Below are 24,407 nucleotides of genomic sequence, written 5' to 3'. Positions count from 1 at the left end.
TTTTAATGGTTTTAACCCTTCTGAAATTGTGATAATGTTCCCCTTAAAGGAAATGCTGGTGTTTGATCTTTAGTTAAAAAATATTGTCAATTAACCACATTAGCCCAGTAGCTTTGACTTGTGTCTTTGCATGGCATGCCAATGATAAGTATTGAAATCCTTGTGGCTGCATTATAAATGTTATCCTACCCTGGGTCCATAAAGTAGTGACTCACGCTGATGAAAGGGATGACAACAGAGATTGAAGAGACAAAAAGGGAAGGCAATTAGGCTAGTACCTATTGAAATGTATGCTACTGTACAATTTGTAAGTTGGAACACGACACTCTTGTCTTAACTAATTCTTTTTGATGCTTAAAAGTTTAATTCTGTGTTGTCAACTGTTGCTTTTTCTGCAGGAATACTACTGAATGTCACAAAAAGCACAGTTGCTCATCTTAATACAAACCAGACACTTTCTTATTATGTTGGACACACTTCACATAACAAAGAAATTTTTTTTTGCTTAACATTTTGCCAAAAAACAATAATTGATGCTGGTTTAACAAGAACAAACAATTCATTTTGGGTACCACACTGTAGCACAAAGCAAACACCTACACTACGAAAAACATTTTGTTCATCGTTTCATTTTTTTTCCTCGCGCTTAATCCTCGCACTGCATTGTTGTGTGTTTTTCCTAAGCCAGAAAATGAAGGCAGCACACAGTGAAGTGCAATGAAGGAGAAAACTACACAGGTGTGTAAGTGCTACACACTCTAACAAGCCAGTCTGTGGGCACAAAGCCACCTGTTCTTCTAACACAAATACGTCATCCTACAAAGACCTAAACCACTGCAGGCAGCGCATCTAGATTGCGTATTTCTGTTTCAAGGCACATAAAAAGCACAGATGTCTGATGGATTTGTTTTGACAAATGGAAAAAGTCCCTCACAGCTATTGTTCGTATTGAAATTCACTACTGCCTTTACTTACTCCATCACATGTCCCACAGGGAAAGGCAGAAGAGGCACACACAAAACCGCCACCATATTTCACTTCGATTTCCATTTTCTCCTCTTTTCTTTGCATGTATCATGTGGTCTTCCTCAGCTTAAGACATTTTTAGCAATAGCTGCTATTCCTTTAAAGGGGTATACTATGATTTTTTTCTACATTTAAAACTCTTCCTTGTGGTCTCGATCACATGTAATGGTGGTTCTTTGAGCAAAATCTTGATGATGTTTTGCAGACCGTCTTCAAGCTGCTTTCTGTTCTCAGTTTCTGTTCCGTTTCTCTTCAGGATGCGCAATTTTGTGGGCGGTGTTATTCACGTGCCTCCACTTTGACTGCGTTTTTCCCCCGTCACCAATGTAGTAGTTCTTATTGCTTCCTTATTGCTTATTAGAGAGAGATATAAGTTTGAACCCACAACAAGAGGATAGAGAAAAAGAAGAAGTTACAACGTCGGACTACAATGTCGGACTCGCACAAAGATCTTTGGGTAAATTTATGTTATATATGAAAATATCTGCTGACGTCAAAGGTCTGACAACGTCACTGGACAGCGCAAATTCCAAACGGCTCGTTTGGAGGAAGTATGAAGGAAAGCAAGATAATTTTATAAATATCTCCGAAATGCCTCCATGGTTTGATTTCAAATGTTCGAGACTTGTGGGCATAATAATAATAAATACGCAAAAGCAGCTATCATCACGTAAGAAAGGTTGGTTTTGCATAATAATTTGCGATGTTGGCAATTCAGGCAGATTCAACCATTCCCAGGAAATTATGCACGGCCTCACAACATAGCAAATTAGCATAATTTTCACAAATGGACTTTGTCTCTGAACGGCGTTAAAACGCGCACATCAACTGTTTAATCAAAACATATGTTTGTTTATTGTGTAGACAAAGCAGTAAAAGCAACTTGCAACAATAGATCAACTCTTTATTGCTCAAACGGCACAATTTCCGTCCTCTCGCATAGCTCAGACTACACATTTGCAGTGTTGGCGCTAGGAATTTTCAAAATAAACGTCATAAACGTTACTTAATTCATAAAAAAAATACCGTATTTTTTGGACTATAAGTCGCAGTTTTTTTCATAGTTTGGCCGGGGGTGCGACTTATACAGGAGCGACTTATGTGTGAAATTATTAACACAATACCGAAAATTTCAAATAATATTATTTAGCTCATTCACGTAAGAGAATAGAGGTATAAGATTTCATGGGATTTAGCGATTAGGAGTGACAGATTGTTTGGTAAACGTATAGCATGTTCTATATGTTTTAGTTATTTGAATGACTCTTACCATAATATGTTACGTTAACATACCAGGCACGTTCTCAGTTGGTTATTTATGCCTCATATAACGTACACTTATTCAGCCTGTTGTTCACTATTCTTTATTTATTTTAAATTGCCTTTCAAATGTCTATTCTTGGTGTTGGGTTTTATCAAATAAATTTCCCCCCAAAATGCGACTTATACTCCAGTGCGACTTATATATGTTTTTTCCCTTCTTTATTATGCATTTTCGGCAGGTGCGACTTATACTCCGAAAAATACGGTAATACAAAAGAAAACACATTTTTATGCATATGTAAATTTATTCAGTTATAAACATTCATTCACTTTCTTCTTTCCTTCATGGATCTAAACTTTACCGCTGCCGGTAATTTTTTGTATATTTTTATTTAATAAGTTGTAGGTGTATTTATTTCAGTATAAAAGTGTAAAACGTTTTTTTTTGCGTCAGTCATCAAATTATGATAATCGTGTGCCAGGGCATACATGCATATGACAAATTTAATTGATTATTCTCACCTGTATGTACTGTAGATCATCAGTCCTTTAAAAACCACCACATCTACACTTTCATGGCAAATAATGCCAACAAACTTAGAATTTGGCAAGTTAGTTTCAATGTCATTTAATACAGTGGCCTCTAGCATTTCTTCTCTGACTTTGTGATGGCCATAAGCTGCCGGTATGCTTGCACCATTGGGAACTTGGACAAGGGGAGGTTCTCTTTGGCCAAGTAATACACAGTCCGCAGCTGGCTAATAACACTGTCTTTACTTGCCTCCGCTGCTCCTTTCACAGCGGCAAAAAAGCTGCTCGACTGCTTCCCAGCCGATTCAGCCAACTAGTGAACTGATTCTTGTGAGGGTAGCATATGTGTGTGTGCTCTTTTAAGAATAGCGGTATGTGGGGAGAGTGACGTGTGTAAGTGAGTGGGCAAGTTAGGAGAGGGAGCGTTAGCATGTGCAGAAGTTTTAATAGCATGGTGGATGTCGAGTTGGCTTTGTGGAAAACATAAATAAAGATTTGTAACAAATCGACGGCCTTTTCATTCCGACCAAAGAGTGGAACTGTAGGGACCCACTGGTAAAGTGGAGGGTGTTACCCCGACAATACACCGGCCCTGGAGGGAACGTCTCCCCCGCGCTCCTCGACCACGGTCTGGGAGCCGACAAGCAGGAAAGGTGTAACATGATGTTTCTTGGTGCCTGGTGAGGCTGGATCTTTGAAAATCAGTGCACCCGGTCGTAAAGGTGTTCTTTTTCTTAGCCCGCATACATGGCGTGCAAAACATCTTTCCATCTTCATAAGTGAGCCATTTGCTTCCTGGGTTTATTGCTCGCCATGACGAAAACAATAACACACGGGAGTCGTAATACCGCAAATGCAGTATTTGTGATTGATAAAACCTTCGGCGAATCAAAATTTAAGAAATTGTACCGGAAAGTTCATTTCTTTGAAGTCGACCAATAAAAACGCAAAAAACGTGGACGGAAATTACACTCGGCAAATATAAACTAAACAAAACACCGGCGGAAAGCGATAACCGATTAAAAAAAAAAAGCCACGACTTGACAGACAAGCACTCCAGACCTACTGGATTACTTCTCCCAGCAGCAAGACACCATTGTAAGCAGCCCAGAGATAAGGCAAATGATAAACTTGACAGACCACTTGAAGACCCTGCGAAGCTACTCATAAAATACATTTATTGTATTTATTTAATCTCTTTAAAATGTTAACTTTTGTTTTTATTCACGGAACCAAATTCAACAGTTAAAAGCTCATGCGTAGGTCATGCATGCACACTTATAAAATACTTTAAAATGTACCTGCTTTGTTTTGTGATGCAGGAAAATAAAAATAAAAATGTACAAGTCCATATACAGTACCGTATATGCCTTGTCATAGTACAGTAATCTTCTTAAAAGCAGAGGCACTGTCAAGAATTCTGGGCCCCATGACAACTCCTTTGCCCCCACAACACCTGCCAGTCAGGGGCTCTTGGAATTGTCCCCAATCTACCACCATAAATGGCGCACCTACTTCAAATTATTGTCAACGTCTCCTCTTGTATCGTCTCTTCTTGTGTGATGAATGTACTGTCACAGCCTCATTAGGTATAATTAATTAAAACAGTACAGTCATTTGACAAACAACTGAGTACGTGCTTTTACTGCCATCTAATGTGTTAGGTACTGTACAATAAGTAAAACATCAATACAAAATTGGTTTTAACATTTTTGCTGATATCCTGTGCTTTTGAGGTTAAGGAACATTTTAAACTCTGATAACACATGTATACAATCTCTTGTTTATTCAATGTTATTGAAACAAATAAGCCTCAAAACATTGTAACTTTTGCAGCAACTTTCTGAAAAAGCTGTGGCAAATTCAGGCATTTTGGCCCATGACAATCACAAATAAAAACCTGCAAAAATCCAGGAGGAACTACTGTAAGTACTGTAGTAGCCCTGAAATTATAGAAAATGAACTAGAGTGGCACAGGCTGTGACGCAATCTATTGCTTAAAAATGTGTTGTACTATGATACAACACATTTAATGCTACAGTACAGTAGCATTATGTTTATGAAAATATTATATTACACATTTGAAGAAAAACTAATTGAAACCTTATACCTAATAGAAACAAAGTAGTAGGAATCTTGAATGTTTTTCTCCATTTGGCGTATCAATATTAACAATGACGGTGGCTACCCATCCCCTTGTTCCACCCCCTGGGAGGTGAGGGGAGCAATGGGCAGCAGCAGTGCCACGCCCGGGAATCATTTTTGGTGATTTAACCACCAATTCCAATCCTTGATGCTGAGTGCCAAGCAGGGAGGCAACGGGTCCCATTTTTATAGTCTTTGGTATGACTCGGCCGGGGTTTGAACTCACAACCTACCGATCTCAGGGCGGACACTCTAACCACTAGGCCACCTCCCAGGGGTGGAACAAGGGGATGGGTCAAATGCAGAGGACAAATTTCACCACAACCAGTGTGTGTGTGACAATCATTGGTACTTTAACTTTACTTTAACTTTAACTCACACACTTGTATACTGACTTTTATACTTGCATGACTATTAAAAATGTTTAAATAATACATAAAAATGACTGTTATGTAAATGACAACTTTATTATGCCTATGATTGACCATACAACTGATAATTTGTATTTCAACTTGTGTATTTCCGAGGGTGGAAAACAATCCAAACTAATAAGAGTCAATCCATTTAAGTTCCCAGATTAGTCTGTTTGACATCTGTGCTACAGTGCAGCTGCACTAGAAGTCCCTTATTGCCTGATGAAGGTAACGTAAAGCACCTGTCAGCCATCCTCTTCCTCAGGGACAGTGCTAATGAAGCAAAAGACTGGTCGGATGGCAGAGCCTGCAAACTTTCTCCACTCCGAGCAATCGATACCATACAGACAGACATTATTGTACTCCCTCTTGTCCTATTTGTCTTCTCTTTGCTTTCTTTATCTCTGCCTGGGTTAAACCACTTATCAAAGTATATTCCATTTTAATTTCAGTTGACAGGATGTACACTAATCTACATTTCATTCAATGTACATACAAAACATAGTGCTTGTGTTTAATAGTGCACAACTAAAATTTCAATAAGGACTAATCTGTGTTATAATTCTTGCTCCAGCGATGCTTTTATCAACTGTGAGACAACAGTGCCCTCTGCAGAAACATAGTAGACAACCTCCTCTGTGACGTTGGGACACACTTTTAACAAGCTAGGTCTGTGCCTGCAGCTTTCTCCCCCACAAAGGGGACTTGTTTAAATGGATTTAAATAAATTAATGCTTCTTTTACTAGCCTGAGGAAAACACAAGGGGGGGGGGGGGGGGGGGGGGGGGGGAAGAGTCCCATACAAAATCTTTCTTACACACAGACATTGAAAAACCTATATTTTTTTTACCATGCGCCTATAGGCCCATATTTAAAGATGGCAATACAGTATATCATGCAAAATGTTGTGCTTAATCTGAGCCCGGTGTTCTCTATGGGAAGGTAAGGGTGGAAACAACTAATTTTGTCATTTGAAGCGAAAGAGTCCAGGGGAATAAAATGTACTAAGAAAAAAAAAGCCATAAAATACCTAAAGGAATGTTTTTAAAAAAAGAAAAACTATTGTATCCATGACAACTAACTATTTTTATAATGAAGTATGTCAAATTTGTGCAATGCTGACTTATTGTTTTTTAGCTGTTTGGCATTAGTATTAAAAATGGTCAGTAAAACATAATCTATGCAACATTTTGACCAAAGAACCACCATTACATGTTATGTAGACCACAAGGAAGTGTACTAAATGTAGAAAAAATGATATGACCCCTTTGAACTAAAACACATTTTGCAACTTATTTGACTTAGTTTTAATGTGTCAGGAAGGGCATACGATGTAAAAAACCAAACCCATTCATGCAATTGACTCGCTGCGCTGACTCCTGAATGGGAAGGTAGAAGATAGGAGTTTCTGTCCTACTATGAGCTAATTGGTATCCAGGCAAAGGGAAAAAAAGACAGTGGTACATCAACTTATAAGTACCTCAACTTATGAGTATTTTGAGATACGAGCTGTCTCTTGGTTTTCTGTTATGCTTCAAGTTGCGAGCATTAATTAGAGTTACCAGTATGTTGAGTGTCCATGCCTTAAAGCAAGAAAAGGAAGAAGAGTTACAAGCCTCACCACCGCGAGCTGATGCAGCGAAGGCCAGACAACTCCGCAAGATCTACCCCAAAACATCCGGATCCCACTCGCCAGCAGTATCCTATAGCCAGATATCGACATAACCTTGTTTTCAAACCATGGGAACAAAAAAGCGAGCACTGATGAGAGCACTGAACCGAATAAATAAATAATCAAAAACACAACTGACCGTGCAGCCACCTTGGCGAATCGCCCGTCGGCAACACACTAAAGAAGCAGCCAGCTCCCACGCCAGCTAAGGAATCCTAAACAAACGGTGGACATTCATCCACGAATATACAGTATGGAGAAGCTACTAAGTGTGCCCAAGAATGTGGTGTTTTTTGGGGTGCAAGCACCAAATTGAATTAAATTAATTTCAATGTATCTTTAGTTACTAGCTCGGTCACAGAACCAATTGGGCTCGTACGAGCACATTGCATTCCATGACTAAACTCGTAAATTAGAACACTCATACATCAAAGCAGCCCCGCCCATTGAAATTAATTGAACTCAATTCCATTCGTGCTTGGTCTTCCAAAATACTACAATTTCAACATGTAAAATGGCTTTGTATAAGAAAAACAACTTTTAGATAACAAATACTGTTTGAAAATAGCATTATGTACTATCAACAACTGCAGTAGTTTTATGTAATAATGTATTAATATCGTATAGCTTTTACCTTGGGGAGCGGACTAATGTATGTCTCTTTCGCGGATTCTCCGTCCAGTGTTGCCAAGTCACCGTATTGTCCCCTTATAATAAGCTGCTTGTTTTCATAGAGCTTGTACGTGTTTCTCTCGTGACATCTGGCAATACTATTTCCGATGTCTGTGTGACGGACCGGAGAAGTCTCTTGTGAGTGACAACACAACAAGCGAAGTGTTTGTCTGTCACTTAAAGCTATTGATCGACCACCTAATTTGTTGAGTAAGGACTAGACACAACATATTGAAGTACAGCTTCTCAATACTTTTAAGGATAAATGTTCATTGTTTGTGGTCGCACGTGCGGAGGCTTGTGTGACGCAGCCTGACTCTGCAGCGGGGCTTGATTTACCGAGTCAGCTGCTAACAGGTAGGACATATTTTTAATGGTTTGCTTCTCTGATTTGGTCGTCCAGTTCTTTTCCATCACACTAACTTTCTTAGTTGTAGTGGTTGGAGGGAAGGATGTCGATCTCTGAGGGCCATGCAAATGTGCACATCAACTGTCTAACGGACTAAAACCTATGTTTTTTTCTTGTGTAAATAATGCAGGCAAAACAACGTGTAACAATATATTAAGTCTTTATTGCTCAAACAAGTTTGTTTATTTTGTAAAAGAATCAGGAACAACAACAAATAACAATATATTAATTATTTATTGCTGTTACAAAAAATATATGAGAGACAACTCGTACCTCAACTTACTTGTAAGTTCTGGTACACTTTAATTCCGCAAATTTCCGCTGTATTCCCAGGGCGATGCGTCGTTCACTAAATAAAACACCTCAGACACCTCCTTTTTACCTTTCAAATAAATAATGGCACTTCATTTCATTAAGTGGCACATTGAACATCTTTACCACAACACTGACCGCTTGGCATCTCCAAAGCTCAAGGTTGAAGAAAGAGAGCAAGAGAGAAGGGCCCAGACCTACTGTACATTAGAAAGATATGTGTGGTTGCTTTTTTGTTTCTTATCAAATACATATTTTTTTGTCTTCCTTATATTGTTTTTTTTAATTTTTTTATAATGATCTAGTTCTGAAAATACACATTTAGTTTATTTAAAATGATTCCATCCTTCTTGTCACCCTTGTAAATCTTCTCTGGCTTGTTAGAGTGTGTAGCACTTACACACCTGTGTAGTTTTCTCCTTCATTGCACTTCAGTGTGTGCTGCCTTAATTTTCTGGCTTAGGAAAAACACACAACAATGCAGTGCGAGGATTAAGCTAGTGGAAAAAAAATGAAACGATGAACAAAATGTTTTTCTTAGTGTAGGTGTTTGCTTTGTGCTACAGTGTGGTACCCAAAATGAATTGTTTGTTTTTGTTAAACCAGCATCAATTATTGATTTTTGGCAAAGTGTTAAGCAAAAACAATGTCTTTGTGATGTGAAAACACACTCCCAACTGCGCCACTCTCCCAACGGCGTGGTGCAGCACCAGCAACCTGAGGGTTCCTGGTTCAATCCCCACCTTCTGAATGTATGTGTGAATGGGTGAATGTGGAAATAGTGTCAAAGCGCTTTGAGTTCCTTAAAAAAAAGGTAGAAAAGCGCTATATAAGTACAACCCATAACCCATAACAAAAAAGACAATTATAAATGGGGTTACAATATTTTCAGTTTGTGAAAATATTATATATTTCAAATTCAAATATACAGTCACGCTGAAATTTATTCAACTACCGTGTCTCTTTTTTAAATGTCACAAATAATGACAATTATAAACAGGGTTTAATAATTTTCAATGCAACCTTACAATGTTATTTGATAAATATCTTACCTCTAATAGCCAGGCACTTTTTACAGGTAAGTAAATACAAGAATACCTACAGTGTGAAAATATATTAAGATTCTTATTTTTTAAATATAAAATACACACTGTAAGTAGAATAAAACCTATAAATAACTATTATTGCCATGTAGGTGTATCTAAAAGGGGATATTAATGTACCTGCATTATAGCCTGAATAAAACAGACTTATAGCAACAGTGTAAGGGTTTAGAAGGACAACAGTGATAACAGCTAGGTTTCAGATGACAACCCCCCTGAACTCTGAGCTTTATACAACTATTACTATGAAAGCAAATGTCTGACTATCTTTGAGTCAAAATAAAAACATGTGGGATTAACATTAATAAGTAGAAAGTGTGACAAATGTATAATGGAAAGTGATGTATGATTTAGTATGATTGTGTGTCGCTTGAAGTAGTTTGCGTGTTTTCCCACCTTAGAGTCTTCATTGTGGAGGCCCAGTTGGAGTACAGCACTGGGGGACTTGAGCCTGGCCTGGCTGGACTGGGCCATCTGTAGGTTCAACTGCCATCCGACAAAATCCAGCTGGGAAACCACGGGCGATATATTCATTTTTTGTAATAATATACCCATACTGTGCTACAAAAACCTGGCAAAATCAATGCAATGATAGTAACGTTCACAGGCAAAAAAATAATTGCTTACAGAGATAAAATCACTCCATGAATACACAAGAATGCTCTAAAATTAACAGTAAATAATACTAACATTAGTCCTATGCTTTGGCATGTGTGCTCAAACCATTGAGAACGCTCCCAGTCTCCCTCTCCTCATCACGCAGCAACAGTGTGCAGGATTGAGTCAAGGCGCTGCAATTAAGCGCTTTATGATGCAGCAAGAGGCCGTAATGATAAACTGCGTGTAACTTATAGGTTCTGGATGCTTGTGCAGCATCACAGGACCGGGGAGGCGTGAGGGAAAGAAAGAGCTGTGCCTGCACATTATTCACGACGGAAACAAGATCCCCATTAGCATGATTGATCAGCTGAACCCTATGATTTCTTAATTACTTTCAGTGGCTACATGTTGTATATAGATCTGTGAATTGACTTCTGATTAATTCATTTAAATGAGAGAACATTCTGTATTTGAAACACCATGGATCCTAAATAAAAAAATTTATAGCGCTTGCATGAAGAGCAAAATCAATTTTAGCAATTTTGTTCTGTTCTCTACTTTGTGGGTTGAACTAACCACAACACTGTGTATATTTGTAAAATTGATAAAAAGGCTGCATCAAAAATTCTACCAATGGATATTGATTAGAGATGTCCGATAATATTCGCCTGCCGATATTATCGCCGATAAATGCTTTAAAATGTAATATCGGAAATTATCGGTATCGGTTTCAACCTGCCAATTTTCCCGGGAGACTCCCGAATTTCAGTGCCCCTCCCGAAAATCTCCCGGGGCACCCATTCTCCTTCTTCTTTGTAGTCTTTGGTATGACTCGGCCGGGGTTTGAACTCATAACTCATGATCTCAGGGCGGACACTCTAACCAAAGGTGTTGAAGTGAATTTTACACGTCTTGAAGTTTCTCTTATTCGTATTCTTACATCCAGCCTGCGGACACTCCCACTGCACATAACTTAGGCAGAAGTGTTTAAAGGCCTGCTTATTACTAATGAGGCAGAATTTACCATGATGCCTTTTGGGGGGCTGCATAAAAATCATGGCGTTTTATTAACAAGTCATTGATATCCATGAAACAATTACAGTACATGCGGAAAGTATTCACAGCGCTGTACTTTTTCCACATTTTGTTGAGTTACGGCCTTATTCTAAAATTTTTTTTTTTTTTTGTTCCTTAAAATTCTAAAGACAATAGCTCATAGTGACAATGTATTTTTTTTTTATTTTATTTTGCAAATTTATTAAAAACAAAAAACAACCCAAAAAAACCCTATGTACTTAGATAGTCACAACCTTTGCTCAATACTTTGCTGATGCACCTTTGGCAGAAATAACAGCCTCAAGTCTTTTTGAATACAATGCCACAAGCTTGGCATACCTAACTTTGGGAAGTTTCTTGCATTCCTCTTGGTAGGACCTTTCAAGCTCAGTCAGATTGGAGAAGGCATTCGACCGTGTACCCCGGGAAGTCCTGTGGGGAGTGCTCAGAGAGTATGGGGTCACAGACTGTCTTATTGTGGCGGTTCACTCCCTGTACGATCAGTGTCAGAGATTGGTCCGCATTGCCGGCAGTAAGTCGGACCCGTTTCCAGTGAGGGTTGGACTCCGCCAAGGCTGCCCTTTGTCACCCATTCTGTTCATAATCTTTATGGACAGAATTTCTAGGCGCAGTCAAGGCGTTGAGGGGATCTGGTTTGGAGGCTGCAGGATTAGGTCTCTGCTTTTTGCAGACGATGTGGTCCTGATGGCTTCATCTGGCCAAGATCTTCAGCTCTCACTGGATCGGTTCGCAGCCGAGTGTGAAGCGACTGGGATGGGAATCAGCACCTCCAAGTCCGAGTCCATGGTTCTCGCCCGGAAAAGGGTGGAGTGCCATCTCCGGGTTGGGGAGGAGATCTTGCCCCAAGTGGAGGAGGTCAAGTACCTCGGAGTCTTGTTCACGAGTGAGGGAAGAGTGGATCGTGAGATCGACAGGCGGATCGGTGCGGCGTCTTCAGTAATGCGGACGCTGCATCGATCCGTTGTGGTGAAGAAGGAGCTGAGCCGGAAGGCAAAGCTCTCGATTTACCGGTCGATCTACGTTCCCATCCTCACCTATGGTCATGAGCTTTGGGTCATGACCAAAAGGACAAGATCACGGGTACAAGCGGCCGAAATGAGTTTCCTCCGCTGGGTGGCGGGGCTCTCCCTTAGAGATAGGGTGAGAAGCTCTGTCATCCGGGGGGAGCTCAAAGTAAAGCCGCTGCTTCTCCACATTGAGAGGAGCCAGATGAGGTGGTTCGGGCATCTGGTCAGGATGCCACCCGAACGCCTCCCTAGGGAGGTGTTTCGGGCACGTCCGACTGGTAGGAGGCCACGGGGAAGACCCAGGCTGGCCTGGGAACGCCTCGGGATCCCCGGGGAGGAGCTGGACGATGTGGCTGGGGAGAGGGAAGTCTGGGCTTCCCTGCTTAGGCTGCTGCCCCCGCGACCCGACCTCGGATAAGCGGAAGAAGATGGATGGATGGATGGATATTATGTTTTTTTTGGACATTTAAAACACTTCCTGGTGGTCACATGCAATGGTGGTACTTTGGTCAAAATTAAGATGTATTGGAAATATTTTGTTTTACAGATCTGCAAGCCGTCTCTTCAGGATGGTCCGTTTTGTGGGCTGTCTTAAATCACATGTCGAATGTCCCTTTGATTGTGTCTCCACCCCGTCAACCATGTTGTAGTTTTAAGCACTTCCATGTCGACTCTACTGACAGTTAAAAGTAAGAAGTATATGCTACTTTTCATTACTAATGGCAACAGAGGAAGATTTTAGCATGCATGTACATGCAGGAACCTGTCTGCCCAGCAACAAGAGGATAGAGAAAAATAAGGAACTTATTGACAACAACTTTGGACTACAACTGGATGAAAATGGTGGCCTCACATAAAGCTATTCAGCTTGGTTGGCTGGTCAATTATGGCAAAAAAATGATCACGATTATTTTTGATTAATTTTGTAACCATGATTAATTACACAATCATTCATTAATTTGAAAACTAAGTATTTTTTCTACCACCAAAAATTTAATTTTATAGGTTTAAAAAACCTGGATATAATTTAGCCACAAATAAACCACAACAAGTAAGAACATAATAATAGCAATAACAATATGGATGGATGGACATTTAAATAATAATAGCAACATATAAAAACACAAATATTTAGTTTTCTCATTTTGTTTTTATTTCAGTTTTTACTTTTTACACTTATTTTACCACCAGGACGTGCGCCCACCAGCTCGCTCCCCCCCTCACCAGGATCTTCAACCTCTCCCTGGCTCAGACAGTCATCCCATCCTGCCTGAAGTCATCTACAATAATCCCGGTGCCGAAGAAGTCTCCCATCACCAGCCTGAATGATTACCGACCAGTGGCCCTCACTCCGGTAATCATGAAGTGCTTCGAGCGACTTGTTCTCCAGCACATCAAGGACCATATCCCTCCAGACTTCGACCCCCAGCAGTTCGCATACCGGGCGAACAGGTCCACAGAGGACGCCATCGCTGTTGCTCTCCACTCTGCTCTGAACCACCTGGAGCAGCAGCAGAGCTACGTCCGGATGCTCTCTGTGGACTATAGCTCTGCCTTCAATACAATAATCCTGGACAGACTCTGCAATAAACTGGACACTCTTGGCCTCCCCCCTCTCACAAACGCCTGGATAAGGGACTTCCTAACAGACCGACCCCAGAATGTGAGACTTGGCCCGCACCTCTCATCCTCCCGCACGCTGAGCATCGGCTCCCCACAGGGCTGTGTGCTGAGCCCCCTCCTCTACTGCCTCTACACCCATGACTGCAGTCCGGCCCACAGTGACAACCTTACCGTCAAGTTCGCCGACGATACCACAGTGGTCGGGCTCATCTCCAGGGGTGACGAGGCTGCCTACAGAGAGGAGGTCCTGAAGCTGACGGCCTGGTCTTCGGAGAACAACCTCGCTCTCAACACCAGCAAGACCAGAGAGATCATCGTCGACTTCAGGAGGAGCAGCACCGACCCTGCCCCCCTCTACATCAACGGCGAGCGTGTAGAGAGGGTCCACACCTTCAGGTACCTTGGAGTCCACATCTCTAATGACTTCTCCTGGACAGTCAACACCACATCAATCATCAAGAAGGCTCAGCAGCGGCTACACTTCCTTAGAGTCCTCGGGAAGTACAACCTGAAGCCTGACCTGCTGCTGACCTTCTACCGCTCGTCCATCGAGAGCCTGCTGACCTACTGTATTACGGTATGGTACGGCAGCTGCACTGCAGCAGACAGGGAGAGGCTGCAAAGAGTGGTCAAGACGGCTCGGAAGATCATTGGCCGCCCTCTCCCCTCTCTGACGGACATCTACACCTCCCGCTGCCTCAACAGAGCCAGTGCCATCATCAAGGACAGCACCCACCCTGGCTCTGACCTGTTCCACCTGCTGCCCTCTGGGAAGCGCTACAGGTGCATTAAAACCAAAACAAACAGGCTAAAGAACAGCTTCTTCCCCAGGGCCATAACCATCCTGAACGGACTGCCCCATTGTCCCTCATAACTGCCTTCTCTTCGGTGCAATAACCCATTCCACCAACCACCCTGTTTTTTGTTTTTTTTTGTTTTTTCATGTATATATTCATTTCACACCATATTCATTGCACTTCTATATTTTTTATATTTTTATATATTTGCACATTGTTTTTCTAGCATGCACACATCGCGCTGTATGCAATGGCCTCAATCTCGTTACCTTGCGTAATGACAATAAAGCTGATTCTGATTCTGATATAGTGTGTACTTTTTAAGTAAAAAAGTAAAAGTAAATTTAATAAATTATTTGTAATTAAATGCAAATATCCTCACATTCATTGGTGCAATACAACTTTGGACAATTTTGACCAGTATTTTAGGTCAAACTCAAAGCATAATAATTGTGTTAATGTATCAATAAGTGCTGTAAGTGCATTATGCTTGTGCAAGGTACATTTTTGAAACCTTTATTTTGTTAGCACAGTCAGATCGGATGTGCCCCTAAATCGATGATGTCGTTTACAACAACACAAGAAAATAATATGTGTTGTGTGCGTATGGATTGTTCTTGCAAGCTTTAGCTTTGTAGTTTAGTCGCCGTTTCAAGTGGCCACCTCGACATTATTTAGTTCAGTGCGGGGTTGAGGGAGTGTTTCGCTGATAAATGAGCGCTACCGGACACATTATTTTCCCAAACAAATGTTTCTTCTCCTCACAATGACAACATTTCACTTACACTAATGTCAATTTCCCTGATATTATTTTGTGTTTAACAGCGGAATCTGTTTTATTGTCCAATTATGTGATTTTGTCTGTGGTTACGTGAACGCCAAAATCATATGCCTTACTTATTTGTTTTTGTTGAGTTCTGTGATTATTGGTTAGGCATACTAGCATTGTCTCACTGTCACAAGCTCCAGAATTTGCATGCACGTTGTGCAGCCCATTACTCTTTTTTTTTTAAAGAGTAATATATTTTCATAATGGAAGTCGAAATTCAAATGTGATTAATTGTCCAGCCCTGGTGGTCGTGCAAGCAACTTGAGGGTTCCAGTTTCAGTTCTCGCTTCCGCCATCCTCGTCACTGCCGTTGTGTCCTTAAGCAAGACACTCTACCCACCTGCTCCCAGTGCCACCCACACTGGTGACTTTACTATTTAAAGTGCTTTGAGTCTCTGGAGAAAAAGTGCTTAATAAATATAGTGACCTTCACAATCATATATGGAGACATCCGCTGACTTAACTAAGGCAAAATATGTCACTTACTATAAGTCTAAAATTCCAAACAAATCATTTGGAGCATGTCTGTAAGAAAGCAAGATTATTTTAAATATCTCCTTCATGTCTCCATGGTTTGATTTCAGATTTTCGGAACTTATGGTGATCCCAAATACACCAAAACAGGTACCATCAGGTATGAAAAGTTGGCTTTGCATAATAGAGACCCTTTACGTTACGAGGCTCAATTTCTCTGTGTGTGTGTGTGTGTTTGCCCTTGCCCAGCCTCCACCCACAAAGACAAAGAGAGTAAATGACTGACAAGAGGGTTCACTCCATTTATCTCATTCTGCAAGGAATGAACCCTCTGCAGCCTGATTGGAAGCGACAGCCGAACAAAAACAACACGTCTGGACATGGCAATTTCATTCATCCTTTGATTAATTCCCTCGGCCAAGAAGTTACTGTATGTATTCGGTTGGGTTTGTTTGTCTGCCAATTGTTAGGTAGCAACACAGCTCAAAAGGTTATGGGCGGATTTTGATGTACAATTCAATTTTGGGGGTTGATGCAGAATACCGCCTGGATTCAGGATTGTTTTAAAGATTCTTTACTATTGGGAGATATGGCCTCGCAAAGATGTGCATTCTCCAAGTGCTTTACTGGTTGCAACTCAGATATTAACCCTAACCCTAATAGGGGGAGCGCCTGCATGGCCGAGTCATCGTGTTACACCACTTTACCCCTAATAAATACCTGGCACTCTCTTTGGTTGGGTAAATAAACAATCTGAGACCACTATTTGAGGATATATTGATTGTGTATCTAAAAAGAGTGAAACAATTCTTGTCTAAACCATGCAGGGGTGTCAAACTCATTTTAGATCGGGGGCCACGTGGAGACAACTTCAGATTGTTTTCTTTGTTTAAAAATAGAACAAGCACATTCTGATATTGTACAAATCATAATGTTGTTGGGTTTTTTTTACACTTACATGTTACGATTAATAGTATTCTATCTTTATTTGTCGTTATTTATATTTTCTGAAAAAATTATGTGATAATGTTCATCGGTCAACTCATTGGTGTTCATTTTCAATTTATCAAGATAAAAAAAATACATCAAAATCAAATTACAGTATGTTATTTATGTAGTTTGATCATTTTCCTTAACTGATGTACAAACATCATATGGTTTATTTTGTACATATGTAGCATCACCTACAAAGATACAAAGAAATGCTATTGCGACATCCAGTGGACACATTTAGAACAGCAGTTTATTTCATTCAAAAATTTCAGGTTAATTTTTATACTTAGCAAACTCATCCCGCGGTCCGGGTAAAACCTGTTCGCGGGCCTGATCCGGCCCTCGGGCCGTAGGTTTGACACCCCTGGTCTAAACTGATAAAGCCTGCTAGGAGGCAACGTCTTCTAGAACAAACTGAACAGTCCGGTTGCAATCGATTGAATGCCTTAAGAATGGAATGACCTTGGTAAATGATAATATGCATAAACTGGAGGAAATATAGTATTTCTATTGGCATTTGTGGGTATTCCTGAAAATGTGTAATGAATTTACAAACATTGTAAGTCCAATTTGAAAATCAATCTGACTTGCTGCCAAACCTTACCTTCTTGGGGGCAAAGATATTGTGCTTTAGTCGGTCCACCAGCTCGGGGCCAGAGGTGGACCACGTTTGAGAGAACACCTCAGCCTTTTCTGGGTTCACATGAATTGCCTGAAGCTGTTTCTGCAGAGATGCGGGTTTGATATTATGATACAGCGCCTGAGTGTGATGGAAATGAGAGGAGAATGACCAGAGTGACATTCACAGAGCAACAGTGACACCTGCTTGAGCAATGTGTTCATTACATTAGCCCATTATTCATTGGACACATAAGCTTGAATATGTTCTCAGTCAGCAATAATTCTACAATCACTATCACCATAAGTGAAATGCACCATACACGTGTAGTGTATTTTATCTATTTTGAACTACCGTATTTTTCGGACTATAAGTCGCAGTTTTTTTCATAGTTTGTCCGGGGGTGCGACTTATACTCAGGAGCGACTTATGTGTGAAATTATTAACACATTACCGTAAATGATCAAATAATATTATTGATCTCATTCACGTAAGAGACTAGACGTATAAGATTTCATGGGATTTAGCGATTAGGAGTGACAGATTGTTTGGTAAACGTATAGCATGTTCTATATGTTATAGTTATTTGAATGACTCTTACCATAATATGTTACGTTAACATACCAGTTGGTTATTTATGCCTCATATAACATACACTTATTCAGCCTGTTGTTCACTATTCTTTATTTATTTTAAATTGCCTTTCAAATGTCTATTCTTGGTGTTGGCTTTTATCAAATAAATTTACACCAAAAATGCGACTTATATATGTTTTTTTTCCTTCTTTATTATGCATTTTCGGCAGGTGCGACTTATACTCCGGTGCGACTTATACTCCGAAAAATACGGTACATAAAGTTGGCAATACTGGAAGTCAAATTAAAATGTATGTATTCCTTATTTATTTATCCATACTGGATAAATGATTAAACATGTTATGTTGTCTACTTATACTCTTCTAATTTGTCACATAATTTGCATTCATCCTTTTAAAATCATATGTTGTAGTTAAAGTTGTATACTATTGATCACTAACTTGGTGAAGTGAATGTCACATTATCCAACACCCCAGATCATCTCACCTGCTCAAGAATGAAAGCAGACGTTTCCAGGACTAAATTTAGAGATTGCTTGTCCAGTGTAAGAGCAGAGAGAAGTTTTTGCTCCTCTTCCTCACTGAATGTCTTTTCACCCTGCAAAGACAACCCAATATGTGTCGATACGTATCAAAATATGTACATATACTTTACATATAAGCCACAGGTGTCAAACTCAAGGCCCGGGGGCCACTTCTGGCCTGCCACATCATTCTATGTGGCCCGCAAAAGCCTGGAAAAAATGGGTTTCAATAAAATACTTATTTATTTTAAATGTTTTAATAAATGCATTTATTCTTTCAATTTTGACAAAAAAAAAAAAAAGCATATTTAAATCATACTTGCCAACCCTCCCGAATTTTCCGGGAGACTCACGAATTTCACTGCCTCTCCCGAAAATCTCCCGGGACAACCATTCTCCCGGATTTCTCCCGATTTTCAGCCAGACTTAAGGCACGCCCCCTCCTGGTCCGTGCGGACCTGGGTGAGGACAGCCTGTCGTTACGTCCGCTCTTTACTTCATACTTCAGAACCAACTCCCACACTTGCCGTCAGGGTGCGCAATACAACGTAAACCGTTGGCCAACCAAAAAGTTACTTTTTGGTTGGCCAACAGTTTACGTTGTATTGCGCACCCTGACGGCAAGTGTGGGAGTTGGTTCTGAAGTATGAAGTAAAGAGACGTAACTTCATCACCTCGCCTGGTTATTGACTCCAACACAGAATATTACACTGCCCATACCTATGCTCCTTCAAAGGCTGTGCTACTGGCTGCAAAGCATTGCACTTTCAAATACAACAATGAGTAGAGAGGAGTGTTATGTGTGTATATGTGTAAATAAATGAACACTGAAATGCAAGTATTTATTTTATTTATATGTATATATATATATATATATATATATATATATATATATATATATATATATATATATATATATATATATATATATATATATATATATATATAATAAAATACATATTTATACATAGCTAGAATTCACTGAAAGTCAAGTATTTATTTTATTTATATATACAATGTAAATATATATATATATATATATATATATATATATATATATATATATATATATATATATATATATATATATATAAGAAATACTTTAATTTAAGTGAATTCTAGCTATAACTATACTCCTCCCCCTTAACCCCGCCCCCCCAATCTCCCGAATTTGGAGGTCTCAAGGTTGGCAAATATGATTTAAATGTTTAATATCTTATCATGCCAATTATATTATTATATACTGTATTGCCAAACTATTTTTGTGAGATAAAAACAAATAGTTAAATATCTGCTTGTCACCTTTATTTATGATTTTAAAGCAAGTTATACATCCATCCATCCATTTTCTACCGCTTATTCCCTTTTGGGGTCGCGGGGGGCGCTGGAGCCTATCTCAGCTACAATCGGGCGGAAGGCGGGGTACACCCTGGACAAGTCGCCACCTCATCGCAGGGCCAACACAGATAGACAGACAACATTCACACTCACACTCACACACTAGGGCCAATTTAGTATTGCCAAACAACCTATCCCCAGGTGCATGTCTTTGGAGGTGGGAGGAAGCCGGAGTACCCGGAGGGAACCCACGCAGTCACGGGGAGAACATGCAAACTCCACACAGAAAGATCCCGAGCCCGGGATTGAACCCAAGACTACTCAGGACCTTCGTATTGTGAGGCAGATGCACTAACCCCTCTTGCACCGTGCTGCCCCGGGGTAGGTTGTCATTACCTTGACAAGTTATACATAAAAAATCTAATTAATGCATATGCATTTCGATTAACCATGATTAATCACAGGTTATTACCCGCATGCATAATGCAAATTAATTTTAAAAAAGCGGCTTTCTGAAAGCAGCCATTCCTGTGACACCTTTGACACCGCTGATATAAGCAAAGAACATGAATAAAAAACGGTGGTTAAATGTGTCTTGTTGAAACATTTGAATTGTTTTAAATGTATGTAAAAAGCACAATAAAGAGTAAAAAGACCAATAGTAATTATCTGTTTACAAAGTAAACTCCGTATACAGTAGAGGTGGGAAGCTTTAGGCACCTCACAATTCGATTACGATTCAGGATTAAAAATAGATTATTGATGCATCTTTAATTCACAGATATTGATGCAAATTTACATTTCTTTTCGTTTCACTAAATAAGCATTTGTCACTTGCAAGTTGCAACTTTAAAAAATAATGCATTTGTAATAAACAGTTTAATTAATTCCCATTAATAGAAATGTGTGCAAAACTGGAACATAAGTACCCTAAAATAGAGGAGCTGGCCGGACCTCTCGGTGAGGTGGCTCGCTGCAGGTAGCCATATTTTAGAACTGTCTACATTACTTTTTTTACAATAAATAATCATTGATGTTTACTAATCGATTTTACAATTGCATATGTCTGAATTGCAATGCATCTAAAAATGTATTATTTTTCTCATCTCTATTATACAGTATACACCAGGGGTCCCCAAACTTTTTGACTCGGGGGCCGCATTGGGTTGAAACAATTTGGTCGAGGACCGGGCTGTGTGTGTATATATATATATATATATATGTATATATATATGTATATACATATATATATATATATATATATATATATATATATATATATATATATATATATATATATATATATATATACATACATATATTCCTTGCGCACTAATTGACTGAAAGAGCGTGCAATTTGCCGATGATGTCACGTTATCAATGGGAAAATGCATTTTTAGACAATATGATTTGCCTGAGCGGCTAGGAGACACCGAGAGTAACAAGCGGTAGAAAATGGATTAGAAAGGACAGATTTGAAAAAATAATAATAACATTTATTTTTTTATTTTTTTTAATTCTTTAGATCAGAAACTCATTTTCATTGAGGGCCACATTGTAGTTATGGCTGCCCTCAGAGGACCGCTTGTAACAACAAATTATATATAAATTTGCCTATGCATTTGATTATTATTTTTTTTTTTTTATGTACACAGTAAAACATTGTATTTTTTACAGTAAAAAACTAGCAACTCAATCACCAGAATTGTACTATAAAATGTACAATATATTTGCAATATATTACAGTAAATGTAAAAACTTTACCATCGTTTTTATTTATTCTGGCAACTGAGCTGCCAATTTTTTTACCGTTAAAAAACTGTGATACTGTTTTATCATTAACAGTAAAAATAACAACCATATATCTTATAGTAATAACACTGGCAGCTCAGTCGACAGAATTTCCCGTAAAAAAACAGTGGTAGAATTTTTTTACAGTAATATGCTGTTAAAAACATCGCAAATTTTACAGTAAAATGTATTGTCATTTTTAAAGTGTACAATTTGATGGATAACTTGCTCTAAAACCATAAGTCAAGCAGAAATGTAAGTATTTTAACAAAATAAAATGTTTGGAAAGTATGATAATATATTTGTTGCTATATTGGATAATATTAGAGTTTAATAGGTATGCAATGTCATGCGGTACCTGCATTTTTTTCCGTTAAAATGGAAAGAAAAAATACATTTAGTAAGAAAAGATAAAGTACTTGATTGACACATATTATTTAGTGGCCTTTGTGGGCCACATAAAATGATATGGCGGGCCAAATCTGGCACCCGGGCCTTGAGTTCGACATCCCTGCTTTAGACTTTGGACTTCCTGTGGGCCGGATTTTGGACGCTGGTGGGTCGTATCCGGCCTGCGGGCCGTAGTTTGGGGACCCCTGGTATACACCAATAAATAATGAATACACCAATAAAACATTTACATATACTTTACAAATAAAATAATGGTAAAGAACGCAACAGATGTGATTTTAGTGCAACATATGTGAATTTAAAAATACTGTAATAAATACTGCTGTATCATAATTAAATAGCATGATAAATAAATTACATTAGAAAGTATAATAAAAAGTACAACAAAAACAGACATGTTACAAAATACAATACTTTAAAACATGAATTTAAAAATACTGTAATAAATACTGCTGTATCATAATTAAATAGCATGATAAATAAATTACATTAGAAAGTATAATAAAAAGTACAACAAAAACAGACATGTTACAAAATACAATACTTTAAAACAACACAAACAATATTTAGACATATGGTTGGGTCGTTGCATAAAGATCACTGTAAAGAAAAATGGGTAATGATCAGGAAAATAAATATTTTATCAAAATGAGTCTGTCTATCTGTTGGCCCTGCGATGAGGTGGCGACTTGTCCAGGGTGTACCCCGCCTTCCGCCCAAATGCAGCTGTGGTAAGCTCCAGCACCCCCGCAACCCCAAAAGGGATAAGCGGTAAAAAATGGATGGAGTGCCCTGAGATGGGTAGGTTGTGAGTTCAAACTCCGGCCGAGTTATACCAAAGACTATAAAAATGGGACCCATTACCTCCCTGCTTGGCACTCAGCATCAAGGGTTGGAATTGGGGGTTGAATCACCAAAAATTATTCCTGGGCGCAGCCACCGCTGCTTCCCACTGCTCCCCTCACCTCCCAGGGGGTGATCAAGGGTGATGGGTCAAATGCAGAGAATAATTTCGCCACACCTAGTGTGTGTGTGACAATCATTGGTAGTTTAACTTTAACAGATTGATAAACTGGCCTAAATTACAGTTTCCATACCTTGAGGTGAAGCTTTTGCGTGATGCGGGATATCAGTCTGGAGAACTTGTTGACGTCTATGCCATTTATGAGAGTCACTGCTTCCTTTATACTGGTGGAAGAGGGAGAAGCAGGAATGTTACTCGTTTAAGTATAAAAAAAGATATTTGCAAAAACAACAGTGCTCAGTTTGAAATGTTAAAAGGTCGAATTTTCCATATCAATCAATCAAAGTTTATTTATATAGCCCTAAATCACGAGTGTCTCAAAGAGCTGCACAAGCCACAACGACATCCTCATACATACAACTTTCATTATTTTAAAGGAGTGCCTAATGTTGTGGCTAGAGTTGCAGAGTATTTTATAAGTTTACATAGTGACACATGTGTTCAAAATCCAGGTATCAAGTATTCAAGGGGTATGCTGACTCCAAATTTCAACATGACACAACATTTAATTGCATTTTTAATATTTATCTGTAAGGTTTCTGTCTTTTGGACATCAATAGCAGGTCACTATGCAATTATTGCACCGTCCTATTTTTAATTTTGATATAAATAATAGTGTCTAGACGTTATGCTACGGTTAGCTTGACGCTAGCTACTACTAGTACTCCATAAGTTTAAAGTTGAGAAAAACAACAATTTACCTCTGTGTTTCTTTAATAACCGAGGCCATTATGGCTCGGAAAACTATGCAGATTAAAGAAGTATAAAGAGAGAGTGCAGTCACAGCATCCTCAATTTGTTATCACTCCTCTTTTCCTGCTGTCACAAGACGTCTCGGGAAATAGTCAAAGTTGCGTTAAGGGTGCGCATGTGACCCGAGAAGTGCCTTTGACCGACCAAATACGACAGTAATATATTATTACAGAAAAGATGATTCAAAAATGAAGCTCATGATTATCCTAATTTAGTACTACTGATTATGAGTAAAAAAAAAAAAACACAACAATTCTTCGTGGATATAACTGGACTTCTTTTAAAAAACAGCTTGCGTACATGTAAGCAGGATGACGCTCTAAAAGAAGGGAACCGTGAACTACGGACAGCACGATGGACAAACAATATCGGAGACAAATCTCATAATAATGCACTGTAAAAATCA

The 24,407-nt window shown here is 39.1% G+C and overlaps 1 protein-coding gene across 2 annotated transcripts in view; it reads right to left on the bottom strand.

The window, feature by feature from the left end:
* commd10 (COMM domain containing 10) overlaps positions 1-24,090 on the bottom strand; it is a 133,793-nt gene extending 109,703 nt beyond the window's left edge. Inside the window, exons 1-5 of one of the 2 annotated variants that reach the window (XM_061928661.1) lie at positions 23,950-24,090; positions 23,322-23,412; positions 18,648-18,758; positions 17,551-17,706; positions 9,943-10,053 (exon numbers count right to left, since the gene is read on the bottom strand). In XM_061928661.1, the coding sequence (XP_061784645.1) occupies positions 9,943-10,053; positions 17,551-17,706; positions 18,648-18,758; positions 23,322-23,412; positions 23,950-23,978 (498 nt within the window). In that variant the 5' untranslated portion in view covers positions 23,979-24,090. The remainder of the gene's footprint in view (positions 1-9,942; positions 10,054-17,550; positions 17,707-18,647; positions 18,759-23,321; positions 23,413-23,949) is intronic. The other variant, XM_061928662.1, reaches the window with a different exon arrangement.
* Positions 24,091-24,407: the final 317 nt, after the last annotated feature.

Source organism: Nerophis lumbriciformis, linkage group LG33 (genome assembly GCF_033978685.3).
Source record: "Nerophis lumbriciformis linkage group LG33, RoL_Nlum_v2.1, whole genome shotgun sequence".
NCBI lineage: Eukaryota > Metazoa > Chordata > Actinopteri > Syngnathiformes > Syngnathidae > Nerophis > Nerophis lumbriciformis.
This window is presented reverse-complemented; position numbering and strand designations above follow the sequence as displayed.